The 27570-nt window shown below is 38.9% G+C and overlaps 2 protein-coding genes across 3 annotated transcripts; both read right to left on the reverse strand.

Annotated features, from left to right (window-relative positions):
* Positions 1–6297: 6297 nt before the first annotated feature.
* LOC140162736 (uncharacterized) lies at positions 6298–17605 on the reverse strand. 2 transcript variants are annotated; one of them, XM_072186022.1, is made up of 4 exons: positions 17452–17605; positions 9829–12704; positions 7248–7335; positions 6298–7132 (listed from the first exon to the last, which is right to left on the reverse strand). In XM_072186022.1, the coding sequence occupies exons 2-4, from the start codon at positions 12688–12690 to the stop codon at positions 7041–7043; spliced, it is 3042 nt and encodes a 1013-aa protein (XP_072042123.1). In that variant the 5' UTR covers positions 12691–12704; positions 17452–17605; the 3' UTR covers positions 6298–7040. The 2 variants fall into 2 exon arrangements, with proteins under 2 accessions (XP_072042123.1, XP_072042122.1); XM_072186021.1 differs by lacking the exon at positions 17452–17605 and adding an exon at positions 15766–16245.
* Positions 17606–18662: 1057 nt separating this feature from the next.
* LOC140162738 (uncharacterized) lies at positions 18663–26715 on the reverse strand. The gene is made up of 4 exons (XM_072186023.1): positions 26469–26715; positions 21424–24299; positions 20582–20669; positions 18663–19583 (listed from the first exon to the last, which is right to left on the reverse strand). Exon 2 carries the CDS (start codon positions 24283–24285, stop codon positions 22396–22398), a length of 1890 nt encoding a protein of 629 aa, XP_072042124.1. The 5' UTR covers positions 24286–24299; positions 26469–26715; the 3' UTR covers positions 18663–19583; positions 20582–20669; positions 21424–22395.
* Positions 26716–27570: the final 855 nt, after the last annotated feature.

The raw sequence follows: 27570 nt of genomic DNA on the forward strand, positions 1-27570 counted from the left end.
CTCATCATGACCCTCCTCTAGTTTCGCACACTTAACACAAAAAACAAAAATTGAAAAAAAGGAAGTTATAGACCCCAAACTTACTTGTTAAGGTTGGAAAGTGGAGAAATGCTGCTAAAAGCTGCAGGCAGGAGATTTTTCAGCTGATCAGCTTTTTTGACTATCTTTGGTTCTCATCTTTTTCAAGCAAAGCCACTCATGCATGAAAGCTGGATAAAGTCTGTACATTTTTAAAAGTAATTAAAATTACTTTTGCTTCTATTGAACACCCAGGGACACATTGAATTAGTATGCATTGCTAGCATTTTTTTTAGTACAATGTAGCAGTATTTCTCCAGTTTCCAACCTATAACAAGTAATTTAGGGTCTATAACTTGGAACTTGTTTTTTGGAGGGGGGTTCACCTGTTACTGGAATTTTGACTCGGGTAGGCCAAGGACGGACGGGCCCGAGAGTACCGGAATTGGTGAGAGCCTTAACACATTTTGTAGTCACTGGCATTGGTTTTGTATGTACGTTAAAAGTACTTGATGATAACAAAAATCCTGATAATACAAACCCCAAAACCTGTGCCCCATAGATTCCGTGTTGAAGAGGTTCCACTTTACAAAGGTGCAGCAGTGGCAGCAGTTTTATGAAATAGGACCCTGGTTCACTAGGTAATCACCCCGGGGATAATCACAGGTCCAGGAGCCACTTTTTCCAACTGTGTGGCTCCTGGTCCAGACCTGCTTATTTCCAGGCTTGTAGGTGGGGTGCTTATGGCATGGGCAATTAATGGAACAAATACGGTATAGGCCTACCCCAAAGTATGTGTATAGTTGTATACTCAAAAATGGCTTGTTCCCCTGCTAATAATACTTCCTTTCTGTTGAGATGCAAATAATCTTACAGTAATACTGTAAATACAGTACTGTTTCCTATGCAGACCAGAACCAGGAGGGCAGCCGCCCCATGCCCAAAATGTCCCATTTGCTCGTGTTGCAGTGAAAAAATGGGAAGGTCAAAAAAAGGTCCAAATTTTGGGGAAAAAAGCCACTTTTTCAAAATCTGCCGCACTCCAGTCAAAATTTTGAAAAAAAGGTCCACATTTTCAAAATCAGCCCCCCCAAATAAATCATGGTTAATAGGCAACGAATAAAAGAAACCCTGTTCTACGGGTGGACGAAGTAGGGTTGGTCGGTCGGCCTTTTTTTACCAAAATCTGTAAATAATTTGCAATTTGAGAAAATACAAAAAAAGATTTGTTCCTGAAATTTGGGTTGGCAGAGGAAAAATTTATTTTCCAATTTGTTCAAAATCTGGGTCGGTCGGGCCCGCAGAACAGGGTTTTCTTTTTTTGTCCCCTTACTGGCCTGTTCCTATGCCTATGGCTGTGAGTTGTAGAATTGGAGTCTGGCATACTTGACTTGATTCGCTTATTTGCGACTTGACACATTAATTGGACACAAAAAGCACAGTGATTAATAGGCACAGGCCCAGCGCTTAGACGTTGATCCACAAGTCTCAACCTTTATAGGTTGTCGCTGACCACTTCGGCCCATATCATTTCATAAACCATTTAACACAGGGCTTTACAGCTCCCGGTTGAGGCTAAGAAGCACACACTAGACATTCCACAATTATCCTTCACAGCCAGGATCAGCTCCCCAAGTTTCAGTATGGGTTTAATACAATGAGGCAATAAGCAGTGAGTTCCTTGTCCATTGGAATTTCAAGCTAACCTAAAGTGTACTAACCACCGCCAGGGTTTGAAACCATAACCTCTTGCACTAGTCTAACGCCTTATCGATTAACTTGACTGCTTCTGTCAAGCATTGTGTCAATTTATTATGAATGAATTGTGTCAATTTACGGGCCCGATGCATGGAATTTAATACTGGTGCGGTGCTCGCAATATACAATCCAATTCGAGCGCAGCGTCTAATGTCGTGGGGTCCGCTTAGCGCTTAGGCCCCCTTGTCATTTTCAGTGAGCATGTGCATATTTTACTGATCGCAATATTGAATCATGCGCTATAAAAGTTAATTGTGTACATAAAGTTAATCGCGCACAGCATACACACGCATAAGGGCGGTTTGTCGGCACACACGGTACGGTCACGTTAATCGCTTAAAATTATTGACGCCACTACCGAACTTGGAAGTGAATCAATGTATAGTAAATTGCTGTGAACATACAAAGCGTGCACTTTGTTAACACCGGCTACACCGCAGAAGTCATATACGCTCTCGATCATCAATGGTTTACTTCCAGCAAAATAATAGGGAGTTTGTAAATCTAGCATGTCTAGGCCTAAGGCCGCACTAAACAATCATTGTGCGTCCGTGGAGTTGGACATGTTGGATGCATAAATTGTTCAGTGTGGCCTTATAGGGCTTAGGCCTAGATTTCCCGCTAGATTTTTGACAAACTCCTAGTTTGCCAGCCCATAAATCATAATAGATCTGCCCAAGTGCCCAATACACTTTAAAAGAAAATTTAAATTATCACATCCAGTTTCAGTTCATGAATTTTCAGTAAGCTTATCGAGTGATGATCATTCACATGCCACAGACTGTGCAGAGAGGCATCAGCCCAGATCGTGTCCGAGCTTAGCTTTGGATCTCAATCTTAATATCAAATAGGCCTAAGCTTATTATACATGTTATACGGGCCAGGTAAAGAACCAGACCAGCAGCGACCGCGCCGCCAGCACAGTAAGACAACACCGGCCGTGGCCGTGTCCTGGGCAGCTCTGGTCTGGGCCTGGCGAGCTCAATGACCAACCAGGCCGGGAATTTCCCGTCAATCATAAAGATTATTAATTCCAACTTTGATTTCGAAATAGAAAATACGCCGATTATCGTCATTGATTTGAAAAATATATAATTACAAGCATTTTATGTTAACGAATTCAAATTCATAAAAGAAAGGCAATATATTTAATTGTTTTTAATAATTGAAGGTAATATTATTGATCATGGCTGATTGTGCGTGTACGCATTACGCACAGCTCAGAAAAAACAACAAACTTGGGGTGTGAATTTGCCGTATAAAACAACCAATTTGTATAAGGTTAGGGATACAAATTTCATTTAGGAAGCGTCTAACACATGGGAAAATATCAACGGCGGCGAGCTCAGAACAAAGATGTTTTGAAGGATTTTGTAAAACGCGTCGGTGAATGCGTAGTCAGAATTTTCAAATTTTTACGGAGATTAAACCTTTTTTCTCCATCAAGTGAAAACATTTGATTTGTTTCAGTATAATGGAACTTCTAATCATATGTTTATCTCTTTAAAAAAATATGTGAATTTGAATAAATCAAATTCTTTCATGGTAAAATAGCCAATGTTTTGGTTCGCGCTTCGGCACGAAAATACGGGCCCTTTAAATTTAAAAAATATGACGTCATTCAAAGGTCACGTACGGTAAAATAAACCGGAAGTAGATGAAGTTGCCGTCGTACTGTTAATTGTGTAAGAAAAGAGGTCGTTTTAAAAGTTGCACCTGAGTCCATAGCACCCATACCTTTTTACACGTTTGCATTTTGTCAAATATGTTTCGATTTATTTTAAAAAGTATTCAGGGGGGAACTTATAAGTTGTGGACCCTATATACAAATACCTTGGCACAAATTATACAACATAAGGGTAATTATACAGTTATACTTGGATCCTACCAAGTCATAAGTTAATCAGTTATTCCGAGTGGCTAGGTTGCAGAGTAGATTAAAGGAATTTCTGACAAAATATGCAAATAAACTCATTAATATTCAAAATATGCAGATAATTGACTCACTAGTACAGCACATAAGGTCTCCATACTCTATATATCATCCTACCAATTTTGAAGTTAATCAGTTATTGCGTGTAGGAAGCAGATTGGATTTAAATTTCCACCCGGCGAAAGAACCAGCTAACCGGACGGACAGACAGTTAACCTGCACCATACAGCATAACATTTAGGCTATGCTCAAATAGAAAAGTAGTTTAGGAACTATTGTATCTTAGGCCTCGTATCCATAGGCTGTTCCCTTGTGGCGTGTGCCCTTGTTCTGTGCCATGTGACCTGCCACACAGACAACCTATGGATACGGCCACTAAGCAAAACAACGGTTCGTTGTCTGTGTGGCAGGTCACATGGGAAAAAGTAAACACGGAACAAGGGCACACGCCACAAGGGAACAGCCTATGGATACAAGGCCTTAGAGCGTCAAACTCCCCAAACGCTTTTTACAAGGTCTAGACATTATCCATTTGCCAACGTGCAGTGACAATTTCGTCCTAAAATAGCCCCTGATGTTAGGCGAGTGGTCGAATCACTCTCAGAGCTGAATCACTCTCTAGTATGTATTGGTCGTATCACTCTTCTTCCTATACTCTTCTTCCTATATACGTGCATACCTCAAATTGAGTATTGTCGCACGGGCTTAACATGCACAGTTTTGTTTACCTATGCACGATCCTGGAACCTAGGATTGATTGCAGATATCAGAACCGGGATGGTCCCCTTCTCTTTCGAATAGCTCTGACACTTAACGTGCACAGGGTTTGACTCTTCCTGTACACGGGACCAACGGCTTTACGTGACTTCCGAATCACGGACGAAGCACATACACTACCTATATCTGCACGTGATAAGCAGTGTATGGGGGCGAGAAGAAATTCTTCAATTAAATTCTGAAATTAATTAACTGAACTTAATTGAAGGATTCCCGACCATATAGGAACTTTTTGGGAGGGAAGAGAATTTTCACCTAAGGCAAGCCCAAGGCTCGAACCCTCGTCGATCGTATCTCCCGGCCGGCAGCGCAACGCCTTAACCACACGGCCATCTCGCCCTCACTCTCTAGGTCTAAAAGATAATTCATACCAATATGAAACACTTACACTATTGACCCTCTCCTTTTCAGGAGAATTATTACAATAAATCGAGTACATGTACATTGAAAGTGCTGACACTTGAATGGTAATTCGCAGCGAGCGGTATTTAGTGTCTATGGCGAGTGAAAAATCGCTCAATAGAAATTGAGTTTAGGCGACCGGTAGCGAGCGAGAGCGATGGCTCGCCTTAAACGGCAAGGCCTGCGATAGATACCAATATTATACCCTGAACATTTGCACTAATAAACAACGATAACACCAAGCAAATGAAGAACTGAGCGCAAGAAGACCGTAAGTCCACTTGGCCCCTCAACATGTATACACTAAAATTGCGTATAGTGTCGTATAGTTTGGTAACGTTTTATACATGTTCAGGGGCCAAAACAAATCTTTCACGACATTTCATGTTTTCACCCTGGAACATGTATTAAACATTATAAAAGCCTTAGAAACTATACATAACTTTAGTGTATACATGTTGTGGGGCCAAGTGGACTTACGGTCTTCTTGCGCTCATGTCTTCAAATGTTCATAATCACGTTCAATATATACAATTGATTACATCCCCAGAGTATTACAGAAAGAACCATAGGTACCTACTGGAGAGACCTATAACTATATAGGAACAAACCAAACGCGGTACCCAATCCATAATAAAGAGATTGCGATTTCCAAACGCCGTGATCCTACGCCCGTCGATCTATTCAAAACCACTCTCCTTTATCGAAGCGAGGTCGCGTATCAGTTATGAAGATTTTCCACGTTCGAAATGAACGAAATTCATACGCTCCGTTCATTCGTACAGATTGTCCATTGAAATGCATGTGCGATCGGCCGTATAAAAATGACATTGCGATGTGCCTTTTTGAATCAAACGTGGCTTGTATACGCACGTCATGATAATATGCATATACAGGGTGAGTCAAAAAAGATGCAATAGAGCAAAAAATCGATATTTATATAAGAACCACGTTGAACTTTCCAATTATTGAAAGTTTCTATAAATGCCACACTCAATAGTCACCAGTTGCGAAAAAATGAAGTCAATCACATCTACCGTTTAATTTTTATGAGTCCTTTCGCTAAGATACCCAATTTCCTTATTTGTCCACGAGGTACCATGTATTTTGAATGAGAGCACACAATGCACGATAAAATCACCAGCTCTGAAACTGACTTTAACTTAAATAAGGGTGATTTTTGCGTTAATTTAATTTCTTTTTTCTGTTCAAACAAACTTTCTAACATTATTTTAAGTCCTTCATACCTCACTCGACTCCAATTCCAGTTTTTTTAATCCTAATATGTCCAACTTACTGGATATTTATAATTCACTCCACTTCAATTTGCGCGCATTTCATCTCGACATTTGAAAAAATCCGCGTACAAATGTGTATGTTTTTGATAGAGAATAAACATCTGTAAAGTATAGGTAAAATGAAAATAACAACAAATAATGTTTCTTTTCCTTAAACAAGACCAAGGACAATAACAATTTGGGTGCTCCATTTTATTTCAATGCCAATGAGGTTAAGAAAATATCAGTTGTTCCAAATCTACCATACACAGAGTGGGCTGACATTTAAATTTTAGATGCTTCTTGGACAAACATTAAAATTGGGTATAGCTATAAAATGTGTCATAAAAACAAAACGGTAAATGCTAATTCCTTGGTTTTATCACACAAGGTCACTAATGGATATATCATTTATAAAATGTTTTAAAACCTAAAAGGTTCAAATCGGTTCTTAAATAAAAATGGATTCTTTTCTCTATTGCACTTTTTTTTACTCACCCTGTAGTGTTCTTTATTCTACAGGAATATTAGTTTTTTTGTAATAATAATATTCGGGAAGCACTGAAAAACAATCAATTTTAAGAGGCATTTTAAATCAAATGAGGTCGAATTAACGTTATTATATAGAACGCCGTTAAAAACACGTTTACGCCTTCCAGAATATACCAGATTTTGGTTACAAACATTTGGCCACAAGAGGGCCGAATGCTGTTATCCAAAATCATTGGTTGACTATATACCGCCAATACATGTATAAACGTGCGTATACAGAAAATACTACATTATGTTTCAATTGCTACTTGTATGGTTGTAATACTATTTAGGTTGAATATAACGTTTGGCACATTTTGTCCAAATTGAGTTTTGGCTTATTTTCATTCCCGCGAATATGGTACATGGATAGTTGCGTTGTCTCCAGCTTGAATGACAGTGACATCCCGAGATCCTTCGTGAACCTGCACAGCACCTATGTAAAGATATACAAATATAATAATGATTTTTAAAGGTCAATTTGCCACTTTGTTCCAATTGTCATTTTTATGCAAGACAAGTGTCTAAACAAAGTGTAACCGATAACTTACCTGGTCTGCTACTGACGGGTTGAACAGAGCATTCTGTAGATGAGGTTGACAAGGTACGTCTGTTTCTGCTTCCACATAGAACTTTTAACTGTACATTTTAAGGGAAACACACAAAAGTATACTTTGATCAGCTCGTAATCGGCGGGAATTATTAGGCTCTTATCACTATGCCGAAAAGTAGACCGACGTTAAAAGTGCTATAGTTGACCTGTCTGGTCTATATTTTCCGTGTTAAAGAAAGTAGACAAAGTATAGGACTTCAATTAAAAGTTTGTGATGCTTCTGGCGAGATCTAAAAATAAAATATTTTGATATTAATCCGCGTTGTTATAAGGCCCGTCGATTACGAGCTGATCAAACTGTAAGCATTTACACATTTTTTTACTTACATGCTGTCAGTACATTAATAAATTATGTGATCTCAAGTAGTTATGTTATAAGTCGTTACTTTCGTAGCAGTTTGCAAATACAAAGCACAGGCTGTCAAGATTATGCGTGAAAATCAGGAATCGTAGATCTTGCAATAATCTACCAGTTACACTCCCGGCGAACATTTCACCTCACACTTCACATAGGACGCTAGTCAGTCAATGGCTCTTGTTAAACAAGACCCACTTAGTCACTTAATTAGGCGCCTGAAATGATCGAATTCGGTGTTAAATTAGCACAAATTTTATTTACACCTTTTCACTTAATGATTAATTTTCTCTGTCAAAAGAAAAGCAATAATTTTCATTTCTTCGGTAAATGTCAGAAGAAAACTAAAATGCTTGGTACTGTATATTTTTTTCAAACCCTGGTGTTAAAATTAGGTGTGAAATTTAGACTTCTAGTGTAAGATTTTCGATTTTCAGAGGCTTCAACTCGCCCCGCCCCGTGAGCTTATTTTTGGGTCAACGTTTTTTCTTTTCAAAGTAACATAATTCGCTAACGAAAGATATTTAAATTAAAGAACTTCTAAAGCACATCATATAGGGCTATATGTCATAGTTTTGTCAGAATTTCGGTTCTGATTGTACCATTTTTCAACTCCGATCAATTTTTTTTAAATCATCTCGCGAATGTACCCAGGAATGGATGATTTTGAAAGCCTCAAAGCCACAATAAAAATATCGTTTATTTCTGCTGGTATATTAGAAATGAAGCACTGGTTGGCCATTTTTGGCAGTCGCATGTGAAAAAAGGTGAAATCAAAACAGATATTCTGACAAAACTATAAACCCACAAGATGTGCCTTACAGAGGTGAGAAATGTCTTTCTTTAACGAATTATAAATCCGAAAAAGAGGCCTGTAAAAATCAACAATCTTACACTGAAAGACACAATTCCATGCCTATTTTTAACACCAAGATTTTTTTAAGTATATCCAAGCACTATGTTTACATAGAAGAAAAAAATTATTGCTTTATTTTTGACCGAGAAAATGAATTTCATAGCAAAAAGATTTATCTCTGAACTGTGCTGATTTCTACATATTGCGTGGCTTGGGTTCACTTACATTGATATTTAACATGTTTAATCTAATCTCCTCAAAAAAGTTTGGAAACTTTCAAAAACGGCTGTATATCAGAAATTTTAGAAATCTATCTCTACATTGTTTCATATCAGTGAAACCATTGTTCTTTCCTGTCAACAATGACACCTCATTTGTGACGATAACTTATTCCACGGCTGAGTAACTTTCTTTGAAAGACAGAGAGGTCTCAAAGAAAATGTGCCAAACTGACCATTGTCTGCGCTCATCTTATTACTTTGAATGAATGACCGAGTGAATAAAAGAATGAATGAAGAGTTGTTTTGCCGTACATCATGTTGAATAATAAGTGCTAGGATGGTTCTACATGTGGATCAACACAAGTCAATCTCTCTTGCTGGTCACTTCTTCATAGTGGACATTTGCAAGAAAATTCTAATCAACCATGGTTCGATTATCAGATCTGGATAAGGCTCGAGCTACTGGTCAGCTTGAGGCTGGCATACCTCAGAATCAGAGTTTCCCGCAGTATGATCTCCAACCTAAAAGCCAAGTTTCGTCAGACCGGAGATGTCAAAGACAGACCCAGAAGTGGCCGCTCAAGAAAAACAAAGGCTGCAGTAGACCGGTACATCAGACTGGCAGCACTTTGAAACCGTTTTTAATGAAACAGTGCGATATATCTTATTCATTTTTACTGATGCAAATGGCGCAGACAATGGCAGATTTGGCACATTTTGTTTGAGACCTCCTTGTCTATCAAAGACATTACTCAACCATGGAATAAGTTGTGGTCACAAATTTGGTGTCATACTTGAAAGAAAGGAAAGAACAATGTTTGTATTGATATGAAACAATATGGATATAGATTTCAAATATTTCTGATATAAAGCCGTTTTGGAAAGTTCCCAAACTTTTTGTGAAGATTATTCTTTCCGTTATTAATCTGTTTCTCTCCTTTGAATAATTTCATCAATTTCGCGTGATATTCGCGTGCTATTTCTCAGGATCAATGTTACACAAAAGAAGAAGTATAGGCTATATATTTCACTTTAGAATTAAATTTCTATTCAATAAATAAAAGTAAGATGATTAAAAAATACATACCTTCGGGACTAGCCGCACTTCGTGGTATCGCCCATCCTCTAAGAACTTTAAGACAGGACTGTTGGCAGTTGGGAACTCCTCTCCATCACCACATAGCTTCAATACTTTGACCTTTCCTTGAGCATCACTACAAATCTTACACATTGGTCCAACTTTGAACAGTAAATTGGGAAAGTCTTTGGCTCTGATATCTTGTAATTCTGCGATGACCCATTGCAGGACTTGGGTAACACATCTGCCGCGCTTTTCATCGGAGCTCTGCACCACTAATTTAATCAGTTGCTGATCTATCGCGTTTACCTGTAGCTGAAGCGTGAAGAATATTGGATCTTCTTTGCAGCGGAAAATGCCACATCGACGGTATAGTTTATTTCTAAAAGCTTCGTCTGGATGGTGGTACCAACATCGAGCAAGAAGTCGGTGGAAGATGACATCGCTTGGTACGTATCCAAAATCAAAGAAGAACACTTCGTCATCAGGTGCGCAATCCCAACATTCATCTGGGTTTTTATCTGGTAGATGAGATGGTACGATGCAGCTAGAAAAGTAAGACTCATTTGCCGGTCTTATTGGTAGCAACATGTTGTAAGCTTCTAGAAACCGTGTGACCACAGTCACCATTTCATCAGTGTCATCTATAATCTCCGCGAGTAACTCCACACTTGCTACGCCATCAGTCACCAAAGTCTGCCATTTTTCAGCACCTACACGAGTGCGTTCTGACAATGGCGGAAACTTCAACAAGTCCGTCATGATGTCCAGCAGATACTGAGGATCCAATATGATATAGTCCTTCATCACCACATCATCATATCTATAGATGAACTCTCCAGACATGTGACAGAATCTCAGGAAATTGTCAACGTCCTCATCGGTAAAATCACTCTTCGAAGCCTCAATGACTAACTCATCCTTTTTAATATACCAAGCTTCTATCTGTTTGTTCTTCCAATTTGTAATAATTTCTAATAACCTAAGATACCAGACCGGTTGCTTCTGTTTCAAACATGGTCTTTCTTTTGCTTCTCTTTTGATCGTTTGTCTTAAAAGTACACCATCATCATCTATGGGACGAGAATTCTCGACTGGAAACAGAGGGGCTTCATATTTTGGGTTGATTGCTAGAATACCGCAGAATTCATTGTACAATGAGTCTAGAAAGCATGTTGTGACTCTATCAAGGAATCCCTCATGATCTTTTACGCTATCAAGATGTGTTCCGACAATAAACACAATCGCGTCAAATACTGTGGAGTGAGCTTTCACTGTGTACAACCACTGTTTCAGCTTTTCTACTTGTAGATTAAGATCTTCCCATGCCTGCTCTAGATTAAACACAAGGATGAACACTGCTCTTTTAGGAAGGAAGAAATGTTGCATAAATTGGTAAACAGAATCACCGGCAAAGTCCCAAATGATAAGTTTCATGACTGTCGCGTCTTTGCCACGCGACGATACTATTAATTGGTCCCGTAATACATCTATAGGCATTCCCATGTGCTTGGCTTGATGAAATCGATACCCGATATAGACGTCACGAAGAACAAACGATGAAATATTGACTAACTGTTCCCATCGAAAAGGATAGATGATCCTCCATCCAATTATTTTTCCAAAGGCCATAGCAAACAGAAATGCAACGAGTTTCCTGGTTAGATACTTCTTCTTCAGCCATTCGATATTTGTTAGAATTGCTCGTGCATAAAGAATTCCTGTTAAAGAAGCGACTCCCGCCACACAACCAAGACAAAAACCAACCATGTATCTTCCAAATGGAACATAAAATTGGCAAAAAAACAACATGAAAGCAATTGCCATCGTTGTGCATAAAAGTTTCTTAAATCCCAATGTTGATGCTACAGATTTCATATAGATACCTGCTTGCCGTACAAGCAGCACACCAAGTAGGTGGCCAACCAAATGGATTACAGTCATGAATGCGGTGGGCTTCCAGTTGACATCAGCTGGCCAATCAAATGACCCAATTCTGATTGGGCGTGACATAAAACAGAATGCAACAGCCATGCCAGTTCTGCCGCCTACACCACAGATGAAGCTTACAACACCAACCAGACACAACGAAATAAGAACCATTTCGATTCCTAAAAGGAGATCCCAATTGAAACTCGGTTCATACTCGTATACAAGTACACTACCGATAACATCGACGAGAATGCCGTGCAAAGCGCCAAAAATACCAAACCGAAACGCGTTATTGAAATCAATGAAGAAACTCAACCCTGCTATAGTTATCCATGCAAAAGATGCGAATCCACTATCCAAACGATTTAATGCTAGCATAGCGGCTAAGGGCAGGTACCATTTTAATTGCAATGAAAACACACACGCCGCGTTAAATACATTTCTTATTATGCCTTCATGATTCTCTTTGCTAGTTCCATGTGGTATTTTACCAGGTATTTGTCGACATCCATCTCTTCGCCTAGGTTTAGCACTGTCCATTTCTTTCTCAATCTTGAGTACTCCTTGAAAACAATCTTCATCTTTGCAGACCAACCACGCAGCGGATAGCTTGGGATCGTCAGCTTTGTTACCAGATGATTTCTGCCATTCTGGACTCAGATCTGAAGTCTCGCATATGGTGATGTCGATACCTTCTGTAGAGTTTGGCTCACAAGTAGGATCACAGAAGCTTCCAGTTAGCATCTCTAATGTGCTAGACTTACCGACGCCTTTGTCTCCGATGATCAAGGTGCGTTGCCGGTTGCATGTACCTTCTCCATGTGTTAATGCGTTATGATATGCCTGCTGTAGAGACTGATCACAAACCATCACACTTATGCTGGTGCTTCTCCCATAGCTGGTAAACCCTTTCAAGTAGGTGTCGAAGCTCGGCTCCATTTTTGTTGTTAGTTCTGATAGAACAAGCAATAAGAAATAAGACAATTTTTGTTACAAATAATATTTGATCCGTAAAAAAACCCAAAAAAACATGGAAATATGAGGAGCTAATGAGGAGTGTCACCCCAGGTAGGAAAATAATTGTAATACATTCTTTACTTCTTTCTCTTTCATTTGACACTACTCGGGGTCATATCTTCTTGGCATTTCGAGAAATGAAAAGGGTCCAAAATATGATTGTTGTCCAGGTCTTATGAAGAGTATCACCCCCGGTGGGGAAACTATTTTTGTTATATTCTTTACTTTTCATGATGCAGTCATGTCTACAGTAGAATTCATCTCGACCTTTGCAGGACTTAACCCCATTAAAAGCTATTAAACCAAGATAACACTCATTGAAACAGCTCAACTGATTAAATCGGATCTTCTCTGGTTGTGCACAAGTGACTGTTTTCATGTGCGATATCACAATAAAGCTGGTATTCATAGCTTCAGTTGGGTAACCGATTATAAAGGAAACGAAAGGAAACAATGTTATGTGTGGCTTTGTTCACGAAATCAGACAATGTCGTGCTTTTTGTAAACCAGCATTCTTGAAAATGAGCAACATAATGATTTTTGACTTAACACGGTTTAGAAATAATTTCTTCATATTTTTGGTGTTATCTGTCGTTTACATATCCTTCCTAAAACACCAAAGTACGAGTATTTCCAAACATCTAAATTTGCTAAAAATTTAGGACATGTTACAAAACTATATTGTCTAGAATTTTAGAAGAGTACTTTTAATATTGGCCGGTTATTTTTCACACAGCGACGTTAACTAGGCAATGTACTATTACCTATAACATTAACTAAAACACCAAAGTACGAATATTTCCAAACATCTAAATTAGCTAAAAATTTAGGACATGTTAAAAACTATATTTTCTAGAACTTTAGAAGAGTACTTTTAATATTGGCCGGTTATTTTTCACACAGCGACGTTAACTAGTCATATCCCCATACTGTTAACGTAGGGCTATTTGTAAAGGTCACGCGTCAATGGGAAAGAGCACTGTGTATTGTGTATAGGAAAACGGACAGTAACTGCAGTATGTATCTCTTTCATTTAACATCGCTCGGGGTCATACCTTCTTGGCATTTGTAGATATGAAAAAGACCGATATAAATATTGACCCGGGTCTTATGACATCACTCGGGGGGTATTACATATTGCTACACATTCTTCGTCTATAGTAGAAAATTAGTTAGCATTATTATCTGCATTATTAAGTTACCAGAATATGTCAAACTATACTTTTTATGAATCCTTACCAGAGGAATACTTTGGTATATTTCGGATTTTACCTCTGTTTAAACTTTGATGACCTTTTCCCACCATCATGGAAATTAATAAATTTAGCCAATGTTGACGCTTTTCCGGTAAAATGATCAATACGCACACCATTCAGCTACCAGTACTCTTTGAGACTTCAACCAGGAAAGCCCTGATATTTCGCAATATAATCATGCAATTTATACTGTACAAATACCCGGCAAGTCAAACAAGAAGAGGCAACAATCGCGAGACATTATTGAATATGCATATAATAATACACACTCAAACACGTACAAAGGATAACTAGAACGGTTACCGCACCGTAGCTGAACCATGGGACTTCGGCAGTATATTTTGGTAGACCACTATGGGTCATACATTCATGGAATTTCCAGATATAGACCCAAAATAGTAATATTATCCAGAGTCTTATAAGTAGTGTCACCACTGGTGGGGAGATTATTTTTGTTATGTTCTTTACTTTTTTCTCTTTCATTTGACACCACTCGGGAGTCGGGGTCATACCTTCTTGAAATGCCGAGATATGAAAAGGGCCCAAAATTGGAAGGTTGACCCGGAGCTTATAAGGTGTGTCACCTCCAGGTGGAAAAATAATTGTAATACATTCTTGGCATTTCAAGATATGAAAAGGGTCCAAAATATGATTGTTGTCCAGGTCTTATGAAGAGTATCACCCCGGTGGGGAAATTATTTTTATTATATTCTTTTATTTGACATCACTCGGGGTCATACCTTTTTGGCATTTTAAGATATGAAAAAGACACATATGAATATTGACCCGGATCTTATGATAAGTGTGACCCCCGGGTGAGGAAATTCTTTTTATTATTATATTCCTTACTTTTTTCTCTTTCATTTGACATCACTCGGGGTCATACCTTCTTTCCATTTTGAGATATGAAAAGGACCCATATGAATATTGACCCGGGTCTTATGATGAGTGTCACCCCCGGGTTAGGAAATGTGTTTATTATTATTCTTTTATTTCCTCTTTCATTTGACATCATTCAGAGGTAATACCTTCTTGGCATTTTGAGATATGAAAAGGACCCATATGAATATTGACCCGAGTCTTATGATGAGTGTCACACCCGGATGAGGAAATATTTTTATTATATTCTTTACTATTTCCTCTTCATTTGACACCACTCGGGGAGGGGTCATACCTTCTAGGCATTTACAGCCAGTAACATACACTATTATCGGGACTATTATAATAAAATTGGGAGATGATTTGTCACCACAAAGAGAATGAAATATGAGCCAGAAATAAGATGTCATTATTTTAGATTCAATCATGCCAATGATCAATCTCAACATCATTTATTTAATGATGATGTTGAGATTTATCATTGGCATGATTGAATTTAATAAGGGACCGTTCACAAACACTTGTTAGGGGGGCCTGATGTAAAAAGGGGGGACCCTGAAAATGTTTGACCCTCCTAAGGCCAGGGGGCCTGAAAAAATGACCACAAAGTTTCCAGGAAAAATTGAGTTTATATGCTTTTCTATGGGCTTGACCCATAATTTCATGTCAAAAAGGGGACCCCTAATTTGTTGAGGTCTGTAAAGGGGGGGGCTCGAACAATTTTCGCGATGAAATCTTTTTGCATCAGGCCTCCCCCCCTTACAAGTGTTTGTGAACGGTCCCTTAATGATTAATTTAGCGATGCCCTTATTCCGTATTAAAAACATCAAATATTCTTAATGACGTAGATATAATAGCTTACCGTTAAATTTTGCACTATATCATGACTATCGGGAAAAAATGACACGAGCTTGCCTGTCCAATCATCGTATACATTCAGCGTTCGTGCTTTGGTTTATTGCGTTCTAAAGCAAGATGTATCTGTCCGTTCGTAGCCAGGTTGTTGAGAATATCGACGAGAATATAATCCACAATGAGTGTTAAAATGGCTGCCTAGTAGAGGATGAATGCATTGCAGTTTCCTGCAGTTGCAGTTACATAATATACATGTGGATTTCATGATGTTAACAGTTTCAAGTTCAACGTACAATTAAAGTATACCGAATCTAAACCCGAAGATAAATATGCGAATCCCGGATGCGAATACCAGCATTTTATCCTGTTATTTCTAGTACAGCACGTACGTGTTACAGTAGGCATGATAGGTTCTACTTTCCCAGTCCAGCAATTGCGTGACACTGTCGAGCTGTCTGTTCATTAAAGGTACATAGATTGTTTTTCTTCAAAAAAAATTTAAACGTAAAATAAAATTGTTTTTATTGTCAAATTGCATCTTCCGGCTCGGAAGACATGTGACAAAATCAAACGGATTTTTGGATTGCTGATCTTACACCACCAAATCAAAGTCCAATAGAGATGTGCTAAATTTGCCTTAAGAAAAAATATTTTTTTCTTCACAGGAGGGACTCAGTTCTTAGCGAGAGCCTGATCCCTCTGACTGGGAGAAAAAATAGGTTGACCGTCATTATTTTTTTACGACAGCCCCTCAAAGTCTGTGTTGTCCGGGAATTACTTAATTTACATGCAAAACGAGTGTTTCTATATAGAAAACAGATGAAAAGGGCTGCTTAAAGCCATATTATAACATTTGCTGAGGAGAACGCCCTCAAAAAATACTCTGCAAATATCAAGACTTTAGGTGCTGTAGTTTTGTCAAAATCCGAAATTTTGAGTAAAACGATTTATTATTACGATGGAAATATTAGTCGAACACGTATGCACAGTACATACACGGCGTGTGGGATACACATGCACACACACCCCGAGGATCGTACCGTATTACAACCGCGGGAGTAACATGCATGGGCGCTAGTAGTAAATTCCAATTTTCTATGCTTTACCTCACTTGTTTGGCTCAAAATTAAAAGGGGACATATCTGACAGTAAAAGCTAACATTTTATGAAAAATAAATACTAAGCTATTTTTACAGAAATGTTATAATATGGCTTTAAAATCATTAAAAATTACTTGATCTCTCGCACCTGTGTGATACTAGCAGGATTTAACATTACTAATCATGACCAATCCAAATTTAGCCAAAATTATGCTCATTTGCATGCTTACTTTTAGGTGTAAATGATTTTTTCTAATAATTGAAATTAAAGGGCGCACAACCATATAATACTATTTGGTGGTGTGAAATATGAATGATCCAACATGTGTCTGATTGTCCTTAATTTCAGACTATTTCCATCCAATTAATTTATTTTGAGCATAGTTTGAGCAAAAAGCGAGTTAAAATAATTTTCAAGCAGAATCGTTGTGTATTTGATATCTGCTATCTACAGGCAAGAGTGACAAGCAGTTAGATAGACACACAGAATCAGGAACATAACCATAATGCCTAACTTGTAAGTGTTGAATTACATGTGTCATAAGCTTATCCTACCCCCCACACACACACACGCACCCCCCCGTAAAGCTTACCGGATCCAAGCACCTATTTCATTTGTTCAAACCAGTGCCCTGCCACCATACTGATGTCTTCTCCATCTGGCACTGAGTCATTCATTGGCATACATTGTGATTGTAAACAAAATCATTTTAAGTTAAAATTAGTCCCAGTATGGGTTACCTCCAGGAACCCCGGATCTAGAATGGATTCCCAGAAAAACCTTGAGAATCCCCCCCCCCACATACAACAAAATGAGGATGCCAGAATAACAAAATACCCCATTTCATGCATTGTGTATGTGTAGGGGGGTGTATTTTTATATATATCAGGTGGCATATATATTATTGAGCAGTCGAATCTGCTTCTTTAGCTTCTTCCCATTCTTCCCAAGACTAAACTTCGCCACAAGAAGCACTGACCTGCAAGCTCATTTTAAGGACTGTTGTACACAGTTAGGGGTGAACGCCAGCCTTTTTTGGTCGGGGGGGGGGGGATTCATTTTTAGGGCCCCAGACGAAAAAAATTACAGTTGCTTAGTATGTCTTCGAGCTTCAAAAAGGGCTTTATCGGGACGATGTGCGCGCGTAGCGCGCAAAAACTTGGTATTTTACACTATTTGCCCATTATCAGGATGGAAATTGCTTTATCTTTAGTTTTATTTTACACTATTTTGGCCCATGATCGGGCTGAATTTTGGTAGAAAAGGGCTCCTTGCCCTTTTCTTTTCCTTTGCCCTCCTGATTTTCTCTTTCATTTTTTTTGTCAGAGGGCAGTTTTTCATTCCCCCCCCGCTGGCTATTATTTGTGTGAAAATCTTTAAAATGCATCTATAACATGTATAGTGCCAGTCACTTGACCCGATTTCAACCAAATGTGGCCATAAGAACCGTGCTGCTGTTTGTATGGATACCTCCAGACTTCTCCGTAGTCCACTTGCCATTGTGCATACTCTGGCTATTACAAGTTACACCGCATAAGCCTTCGATTGTTATTGTTTTGTGCACAATTGGTAGATTTTTCTGATCTTTTCAGTTAACATACTCTCTCTGTTTACTTGCTGCCCAAGTTTCTCTGAATGTGAGCAATCCCTCAAAATTAAACATTCAGCAAAATAAAAGACAATTAATTGTTTAGCAAGAAAGGGGCACGAATCAGTCATAATTATGCCTACAATAATTGTACACGATATCGAGACTATTTGGCTACTTATTTGACTACTTATTTGACTATTTATTGCATCTTATAATATCGAATAAAGCTGCAAACGTTTATCAGGATTAATTAGGCCTCAAAAACCGACTATGCATAGCATAGTCTAATGGATATACCGTATTGTCTTCCGGATGGTTCCACTAAAACTTGCTTGGGCGAGGCTGAGAAAGGGGTCTTCAGCTGCTGATCTTTTGGTGTATCTAACTCTAACTCTATTAAATTTTCACTTGTGATCTCTAGTAGCTTGCGGTCTTCCAGATCCTGAAGCTTCAGACTGATGGTTCATTGGAGTCCCGTGATTCTAAACTTGCTCACATGCTAATAATTATATTGCTGCCTAACATGTGCTTGGAATTCAATCAGATGTGGGGAACTTAGACGAAACTTTGTCGCCATAGTTTATATTCCATGTTTCAGTTGGTTCTATTGAATCGTTGGTATTTTGACACACTGTCGTATGACGAAAAATACAGTTTTGCAAACTCATACGACAGTATGCCAAAAAATACAACATGCACAATTTGGCAACCTATACGTCATGCGATACGACAGTATGTCAAAACAATAGGCAACTGCAGTTACACGGTGGCCTATGGCGACGTATCATGATACGACTGTATGCAAAATCACAGAACGAAGTTTTCATGGAGGCGGTACATAAAAGCCATGGCGTATCACACTAATTAGTGCCATATCTCATTAACTAATTACATTTAGGTCTCAAAATTGTGTGTATATATAGAGTTTCATTCACAGATTTTGGAAGTTTATATAACTCATTTTGCCCCAAAACAGTAGGCCTATGTCAAAACACCGACGGAATTTGCCACTTTTTGCCCAAATTGAGTTTTGGCTTATTTTCATTCCCGTGGATATGGTACATTGATTGTCGCGTTGTCTCCAGCTTGAATGACAGTGACATCCTGCGATCCTTCGTGAACCTGAACACCACCTGTGGAAAGATAGCCAAATATAATAATGATTTTGAAAGGGCAAAAACGTAAGCAAATCTCCTGTTTTGAATTTATCATGTTATGTAATGGGATATTAACGTTTAGCGACGTTTTCACGTATTTTTTGTGCCGGAGCTGAGAGTACATCAGACATATCGAATTGCATTCTGAATACGAGGAATGTCCTTCTGATATCAAATAATTTAGATTTTGTGAAATTCGCAATATAATACAAATTAATTTTATGACAAATTATTAAAATTTGATATTTTTTTAATTTTTAATATTTAACAGTACTGGAAGTAAACGTTATAAATCTAATGATATGTACTTAAAGTGTATGTAGCTGGGATGAAAAGCCGACGATTAATTGACCATTCATGCCCAAAAGACCTAGTTTGTTTTGGTGTTTTTGTGAAAAATACGAAAGGTCAAAATTTTCAATTAATCGTCGGCTTTTCATCTCAGCTACATACACGTTAAGTACATATCATTAGATTTATAATAATCCAAGAAAGGTTGAAACCATGGACATGGTAAAGTGCTCAACCAAGGAGGGAGCTTAATACATGATAAAACTTAGATGACCCTGCTACATTAGTTTTTCAGAAGTGTTTCGTAAGGGCCGTAGCCCTCACTCCTCAGAAACTTTGTGCAGAATGTTTCTGAGGAATGAGGGCTACGGCCCTTACGAAACAGTTCTCTAAAACTAATGTAGCAGGGTCATCTAAGTTTTATCATGTATCATTAGATTTATAAAGTTTTATTTCGAGGACTGTTAAATATCAAAAATATCAATTTTTAATCATTTGGCATAAAATGTGTATTATATCGCGAATTTCATAAAAATCGAAATTATTTAATCGACATTCTTCGTAAACAGAATGCAATTCGGTATGTCTAATGTACTCTCATGTCCCACACAAAATACTGCCCAAACGTCCATACCCCAGCCCTTAATGCAAGACAAATGTCTAAACTGAAACTGATAACTTACCTGGTCTGCTACTCGTAGGTGGCACAGTGGATTCTGTGGATGAGGCTGACGAGGTACGTCTGTTTCTGCTTCCGCACAGAACTTCTAACTGCAATTTTTTGGGGGAAAACAAAAAGGAAGCATTTACACATTCTTGATATTACATGCTATCACTGCATTAACAAATTCTGTGATCTCAAGTAGTTGGGATTATAAGTCGTATACTTTCGTAGCGATTTGACAATACAGACCACATCTGGCAAGATAGAATAATTATGTGTAACAATCGGGACTCGTAGTTCTCGCAATAATTTACCAGTTACACTCCCAGAGTACACTCCACATCGGCACACAGGGGTTAGCGCAATCGATAAGTCGTTCGACTATGGTTGGAGAGGTTGCGGGTTCGAACCCGGGCGGTGGTTTAGTACGCTCTCGTAAATTTAGTTAGTTTGAAATTCCCTTGGACACGGAACTTACTGCTAATTGTGTCGTTGTAACCCGTACGAAACATGGGGAGCTGATCCTGGTTGCGGTCATTTGTGGAATGTCTAGGGTGTGCACTCTTGCAAAATGCAAAATCCCTGAGTTGTTAAATGGTTTATTGAATGATGTGGGACCGTAGTGGTCAGCGACAACCTGTAAAGTGTGATGAGGCTTGTGGATCAAGATCTAGGCGTTGTGCCGGGGCTAGTGCACTATAAACCAGTCCGCTTTTTTTTTTTTTAATACATTGGTATTTTAATCCGTTATTTCCCTTATAAATATTTAAACCCTAAAAGAAGATATGCCGCAGCCATATAGCCTATCACTTTAGAACTAAAATTCTATTGAATAAAAGTAAGATGATTAAAAATACATACCTTCGGGATTAGACGCACTTCATGGTATCGCCCATCCTCTAAGAACTTTAAGACAGGACTGTTAGCAGTTGGGAACTCCTTTCCATCACCACAGAGCTTCAATACTTTGACTTTTCTTGAGCGTCGCTGCAAATCTTACACGTTGGTCCAACTGTGAACGGTAGATTGGGAAAGTCTTTGGCTCTGATATCTTCCAGTTCTGCGATGACCCATTGAAGGACTTGGACACCACATCTGCAACGCGTTTCATCGGAGCTTTGCACCACTAATTTAATCAGTTGCTGATCTATCGCGTTCACCTCTAGCTGAAGCGTGAAGAATATTGGAACTTCTTTGCAACGGAAAATGCCACATCGACGGTACAGGTTTTTCTTCTGATATTTATCTGGATGGTGGTACCAACATCGAGCAAGGAGTCGGTGGAAGATGACGTCACTAGGTACATATCCAAAATCAATGAAGAATACTTCGTCATCAGGTGCGTAATCCCAACATTCATCAGGATTTTTATCTGGTAGATGAGATGGGACGATGCAGCTAGAAAAGCGAGCCTCATTTGCTGGTCTTATAGGTAGCAACATGTTGTAAGCTTCAAGAAATCGTGTGACCACAGTCACCATTTCATCAGTGTCATCTATAATCTCCGCGAGTAACTCCACACTTGCTACGCCATCCGTTACCAAACTTTGCCATTTCTCAGCACCTTCAAGAGCGCGTTCTGATAATGGCGGGAACTTCAACAAATCCGCCATGATGTCCAGCAGATACTGAGCATCCAAAATGACATAATTTTTCATTACTTCGTCATCATCTCTGTAAATTAATTCTCCCGACATGTGACAGAACCTCAAGAAATTGATAACGTCCTCTTCGGTAAATCCACTCCTGGCAGCCACGTCGACTAATTCATCCTTTTTAATAAACCAAGCTTGCATCTGCTTCTTTTTCCAATCTGTAACTATTTCCACTAACCTAAGATACCAGACCGGTTGCTTCTGTTTCAAAAAATGGTCTTTCTTTCGCTCCTCTTTTGATTGTTTGTCTTAAAAGCACGCCATCATCATCTATGGGACGGGAATTCTCGACTGGAAATAGAGGGGCTTCATATTTGGGGTTGATTGCCAGAATACCACAGAATTCATCATATAAGGAGTCCCGAAAGCATGTCGTGACGTTATCCAGGAATCCTTCATGATCTTTAATGCTATCAAGATGTGTTCCCACAATAAAGACTACTGCATCAAGTACTGTGGAATGAGCCTTCACTGTGTGCAACCATTGTGTCAGCTTTTCTACTTGTTGATTAAGATTTTCTAATGCCTGTTCTAAATTGAAGACCAGGATGAATACTGCGCTTTTAGGAAGGAAGAAATGTTGCATAAATTGATAAACAGAATCGCCAGCAAAGTCCCAAATGATAAGCTTCATGATTGTCGCGTCTTTGCCACGCGAAGATACTATTAACTGATCCTGTAACACATCTATGGGCATTCCCTCGTGTTTGGCGTGATGAAATCGATACCCGATATAGACGTCACGAAGAACAAACGATGCAATATTGACTAACTGTTCCCATCGAAAAGCAAAGATGATCCTCCATCCGATTATTTTTCCGAAGCCGATAGCAACCAAAAATCCAATAAGTTTCTTGGTTAGATACCTGTTCTTCAGCAATTTGCTATGTTTTACAATTGCTCGTGCATACAGAATTCCTATTAAAGACGCGACCCCCGCCACACAACCGAGACAGAAGCCTACCACGTATTCTCCAAATGGAACATAAAATTGGCAAAAAAACAACATGAAAGCAATTGCTATCGTTATGCATAAACGTTTCTGGATTCCCAATCTTGACACTACCGATTTCATATACATTCCTGCTTGCCGTACCATCATAATTCCAAGAAGGTGGCCAGCAATATGGATCACAATCATTAATGCCGTGGGTTTCCCGATGACATCAGCTGGCCAATCTAGTGACCTAAATCTGATTGGGCGTGACATGAAACAAAATGCAAGAGCCATGCCAGTTCTGCTACCTACACCACAAAGAAAGCTTACAACACCGACCAGACACAAGGAAATAAGAACAGTTCCGATTCCTAAAAGGAGATCCCAATTGATACCCATTTCAAACTCGTGTACAAGTACAGTACTGATAACGTCAACGAGAATACCATGCAAAGCACCAAAAGTACCAAACCGATACGCGTTATTGACATCAATGAATAAACTCAACCCTGCTATAGTTATCCATGAAAAGGGTGCGAATCCACTATCCAAACGATTTAATGCGAGCATAGCAACTAAGGGCAGGCACCATTTTAATTGCACTGTAAACAGACACGCCGCGTTGAATACATTTCTTATTATGCCTTCGTGCTTCTCTTTGCTTGTTCCTTGTGGTATTTTACCAGGTATTTGTCGACAACCAGCTCTTCGTCTAGGTTTAGCACTGTCCATTTCTTGCTCATTCTTCAGTACTCCTTTAAAACAATCTTCATCTTTGCATACCAACCACGCAGCGGATAGCTTGGGATCGTCAGCTCTGTTACCAGATGATTTCTGCCATTCTGGACTTAGATCTGAAGTCTCACAGATGGTGATGTCAATACCTTCTGTAGAGTTTGGCTCACATGTAGGATCACAGAAGCTTCCAGTTAGCATCTCTAATGTGCTTGTCTTACCAACGCCTTTGTCCCCGATGATCAAGGTGCGTTGCCGGTTGCATGTACCTTCTCCTTGTGTTAATGCGTTATGATATGCCTGCTGTAGAGACTGATCACAGACCATCACACTGATGCTGGTGCTTCTCCCAAAGCTGGTGAACCCTTTCAAGTAGGTATTGAAATTCGACTCCATTTTTGTTTTCAATTCTGATAGAACAAGCAATAAGAAATAAGACAATTGTTAAATAGATTCATCAGGTTTGTTGGTAAACATTATGAATGATTTCATTTGAACAAAACCAAAATGTAACTCACGATTGACGGTTTAGCCTATCATGGTCGGTAGGCATCATCAGAATGATGGTTGTTGATCCTTACTTCCGGTTGGTTGGACGAATCCCGGCCGACGAGGGTGTTTTATCAGCCAGGAGAGGATCATACACGTGTAAACACTCCTACGTGGGGGAGACGGGCCGCAAATTTGAAACTAGACTGAATGAACACCAAAAAGAAACGGCTAGGGTGTCAAAGACCAAAACCAACTATACCCGACAATCTCGCAAGCAATCAGCGAGTGAACAGTCTAAGTCCGCCATTGCGGACCATGCGGTCCAGCAAAACTATGTCATCAATTGGGACAATGCTAAGATCTTGTGCAAAGAGTGCGATGCAAATACAAGAAGAATCAAAGAATCCATTTGGATCAGGAGAAGAGGCCCGAACGTCATGTACAGAGACGAGGGGGCCCACTTCCTTAGTCACGTGTATGATCCTCTCCTGGCTGATAAAACACCCTCGTCGGCCGGGATTCGTCCAACCGGAAGTAAGGATCAACAACCATCATTCTGATGATGCCTACCGACCATGATAGGCGAAACCGTCAATCGTGAGTTACATTTTGGTTTTGTTCAAATGAAATCATTCATAATGATAAGACAATTGTTGTTACAATATATATATTCTTTAAAGGAAGTGTCCAGCAATCACAACATAAAAAGAGCAATCTCTCAACTCGCGATATTCAAAATTCCCGCGCCGAAATTTACTACAGCAACGACGTAATGGTTGTTTGTGCTCATTTGTCGTCAGGCTTCATTGAATTATTGGGACATCATTGCTCTAGACAATTTCGGCGCGGGAATTTTGAATATCGTGTATTGAGATATAGCTGTTTTTAATCGTTTTATGGTTAATATGAGTTTGTTTGAAATAAAACCATGTGATTCGTGCTTGATAATTAATTTTCTAACATTAGTCAGACATTTAATGTTGTGATTGCCGGAGACTTCCTTTATTGTATTAAGAAATTAAGAAAGAGTTGGTTGATTGATAAATCATTCATTTGTTTTTCAAATCTTTATTTTGGTATCTGTATGTGTTCCCAGCAAACACAAAACGTTTTCGACATCATTCGCAAAAGGTTATAAAAGGTTGTCAACCGGGAAAGCACCGATATTTCGCAATATAGTCATGCAATTTTTTATTGCGGAAATACCCTGCATATCAGATATCTAGCCAACAAGTCAACCAATATAAACAATCGCTAAACATATCGAGGGTTGAGAGCCAGAAAACCTCAACTCACAATCACCTGCTCCCACAAAATGAGCATAAAGTCGTCAGGACACTATAGAAGATACAGTTTATTAAACATGACAAAATTCAATGGAATGAGCCTTTTTGAGATTTTTGAAGACCAAAGCAAGGAGCCAACTTTATGCTCATTCTGTGAGAGCTGGCCATAGTGAGTTACGGCTCTCTGGTTCTGAACCCTTGAAGTACAAAAGACACAAACACGTGTAAAGGCTCAAAATAAAATCAGACATATTGGAAGATGATTTAGCCCGATGATGATTTAGTCTTCACAAAAAGACGTAGGGCCTAAACGAAATATGAACCATAATGGTGAGATTTAAGGGCATTTCTCGATTCAAAGCAGCCCCATCCCCCACTTTTACACAAAAAAAAGTTGGGATTTTTATACCACTGGAAACCTCTGGCTACATAATGTTTATGTACCAAAAATTTATTTAAATCGTTTAGCAAAAATATCGTCTTATTTGAATTTCGTTCTGGTATACCAGAACGAAATTACAACAGTGGCCTATGGAGCAGTGTAACACACATTATCATGCATAACTCTCAAACACAAAATCGGAATCAACTGAAATTTTGGGAATAAGCTATTTTCGTAGATACCTACTGAAAAATGTCACTGAAATGTCATAAAAAGAGTATGCTAGGATCACGAAATCCTCCTTTAATTTAATATTAATGTTATAAATGAAGAGATGCCCTTATTCAATATTGAAAGCACCAAATGCATTAATACATGAGCTTACATGTGACGTAGATAAGATATTGAATATAACTTACCGTCAAGTTTTACACTATCATGACTATCGCAAAACAATTACACGAACTTTAGCATGTTTAGTGTAGCCTCAGTTGCCCAGGCTAAGATGTTGAGAATGAGTATAACTTAAAATGGGCGAGCTGGTAGGTGATGTCAATGCTTTGCCGTTAGCTGCAGTTTAGGTGACATACATGTAGATTTCATGAAGTTAACAGTTTCAAGTTCGACGTAAAATTAAAGTAAACTGAGTCTTAAAACCGAAGATTTTATATCATGTATTTCTAGCAGCACGTCCCAGCAGCACGTACGCAGGGCACGTACTATACGTGTTTACAATAGGGGTGGGGTATATTTTCCCAGTCCAACAATTCTATGCATGGGTGAAGCTGTCTATTTTAAAGAGTCCTTTAAAGGTACATTGATTGTTTTTCTTCCAACAAAATTGAAACGTAAAAAAAAAACTGTTTTGATTGTCAAATAGCATCTTACGGCTAGGATAAATACTAAACAGAATGGAAAGGATTTTTGGATTACAACATTCAACTAGCGGTACACACTGACATCGCCCGGTTAATAATTACATTATACAACCAGAGACACTGAAATGAATACACGGGATCGATACACGTAAATGTGCTATGCACGATTGATATTCAGACGATAAATCTTTGGATACCGGTGTAGAAAATGATGAATATCTCCCGTAAATGATTTCGTATAAAGAAACCAGATCTGGTTCCTTGCACTTGAACATATATGTTCAACAGATATTATCGTCGTTAGCTAGCAGTGTTGTAGTCGAGACCGGCCTAGCCGAGACCAAGACCGAGACCGAGACCAGGCTGTCCGAGACCGAGACCAAGACCGAGACCGGCTGGTCCGAGACCGAGACCAAGACCGAGACCGGCTGGTCCGAGACCAAGACCGAGACCGAGACCGGGCTAAGTATATCATTAATAAATGATAACTATCTCGGTGATGGGTCATATATAATCCATTTTTAGTGCTAGCTTTTTAAGCAAGGATAACGAAATTCAATAATTTTTCAAAACATTTGGATCCTAAACAAGAGATATAATTAAAGCAGTTCAAATGAACCATTAGTAGGCCTAACATTAATAA

The sequence above is a fragment of the Amphiura filiformis genome, chromosome 10 (assembly GCF_039555335.1).
Source record: "Amphiura filiformis chromosome 10, Afil_fr2py, whole genome shotgun sequence".
NCBI lineage: Eukaryota > Metazoa > Echinodermata > Ophiuroidea > Amphilepidida > Amphiuridae > Amphiura > Amphiura filiformis.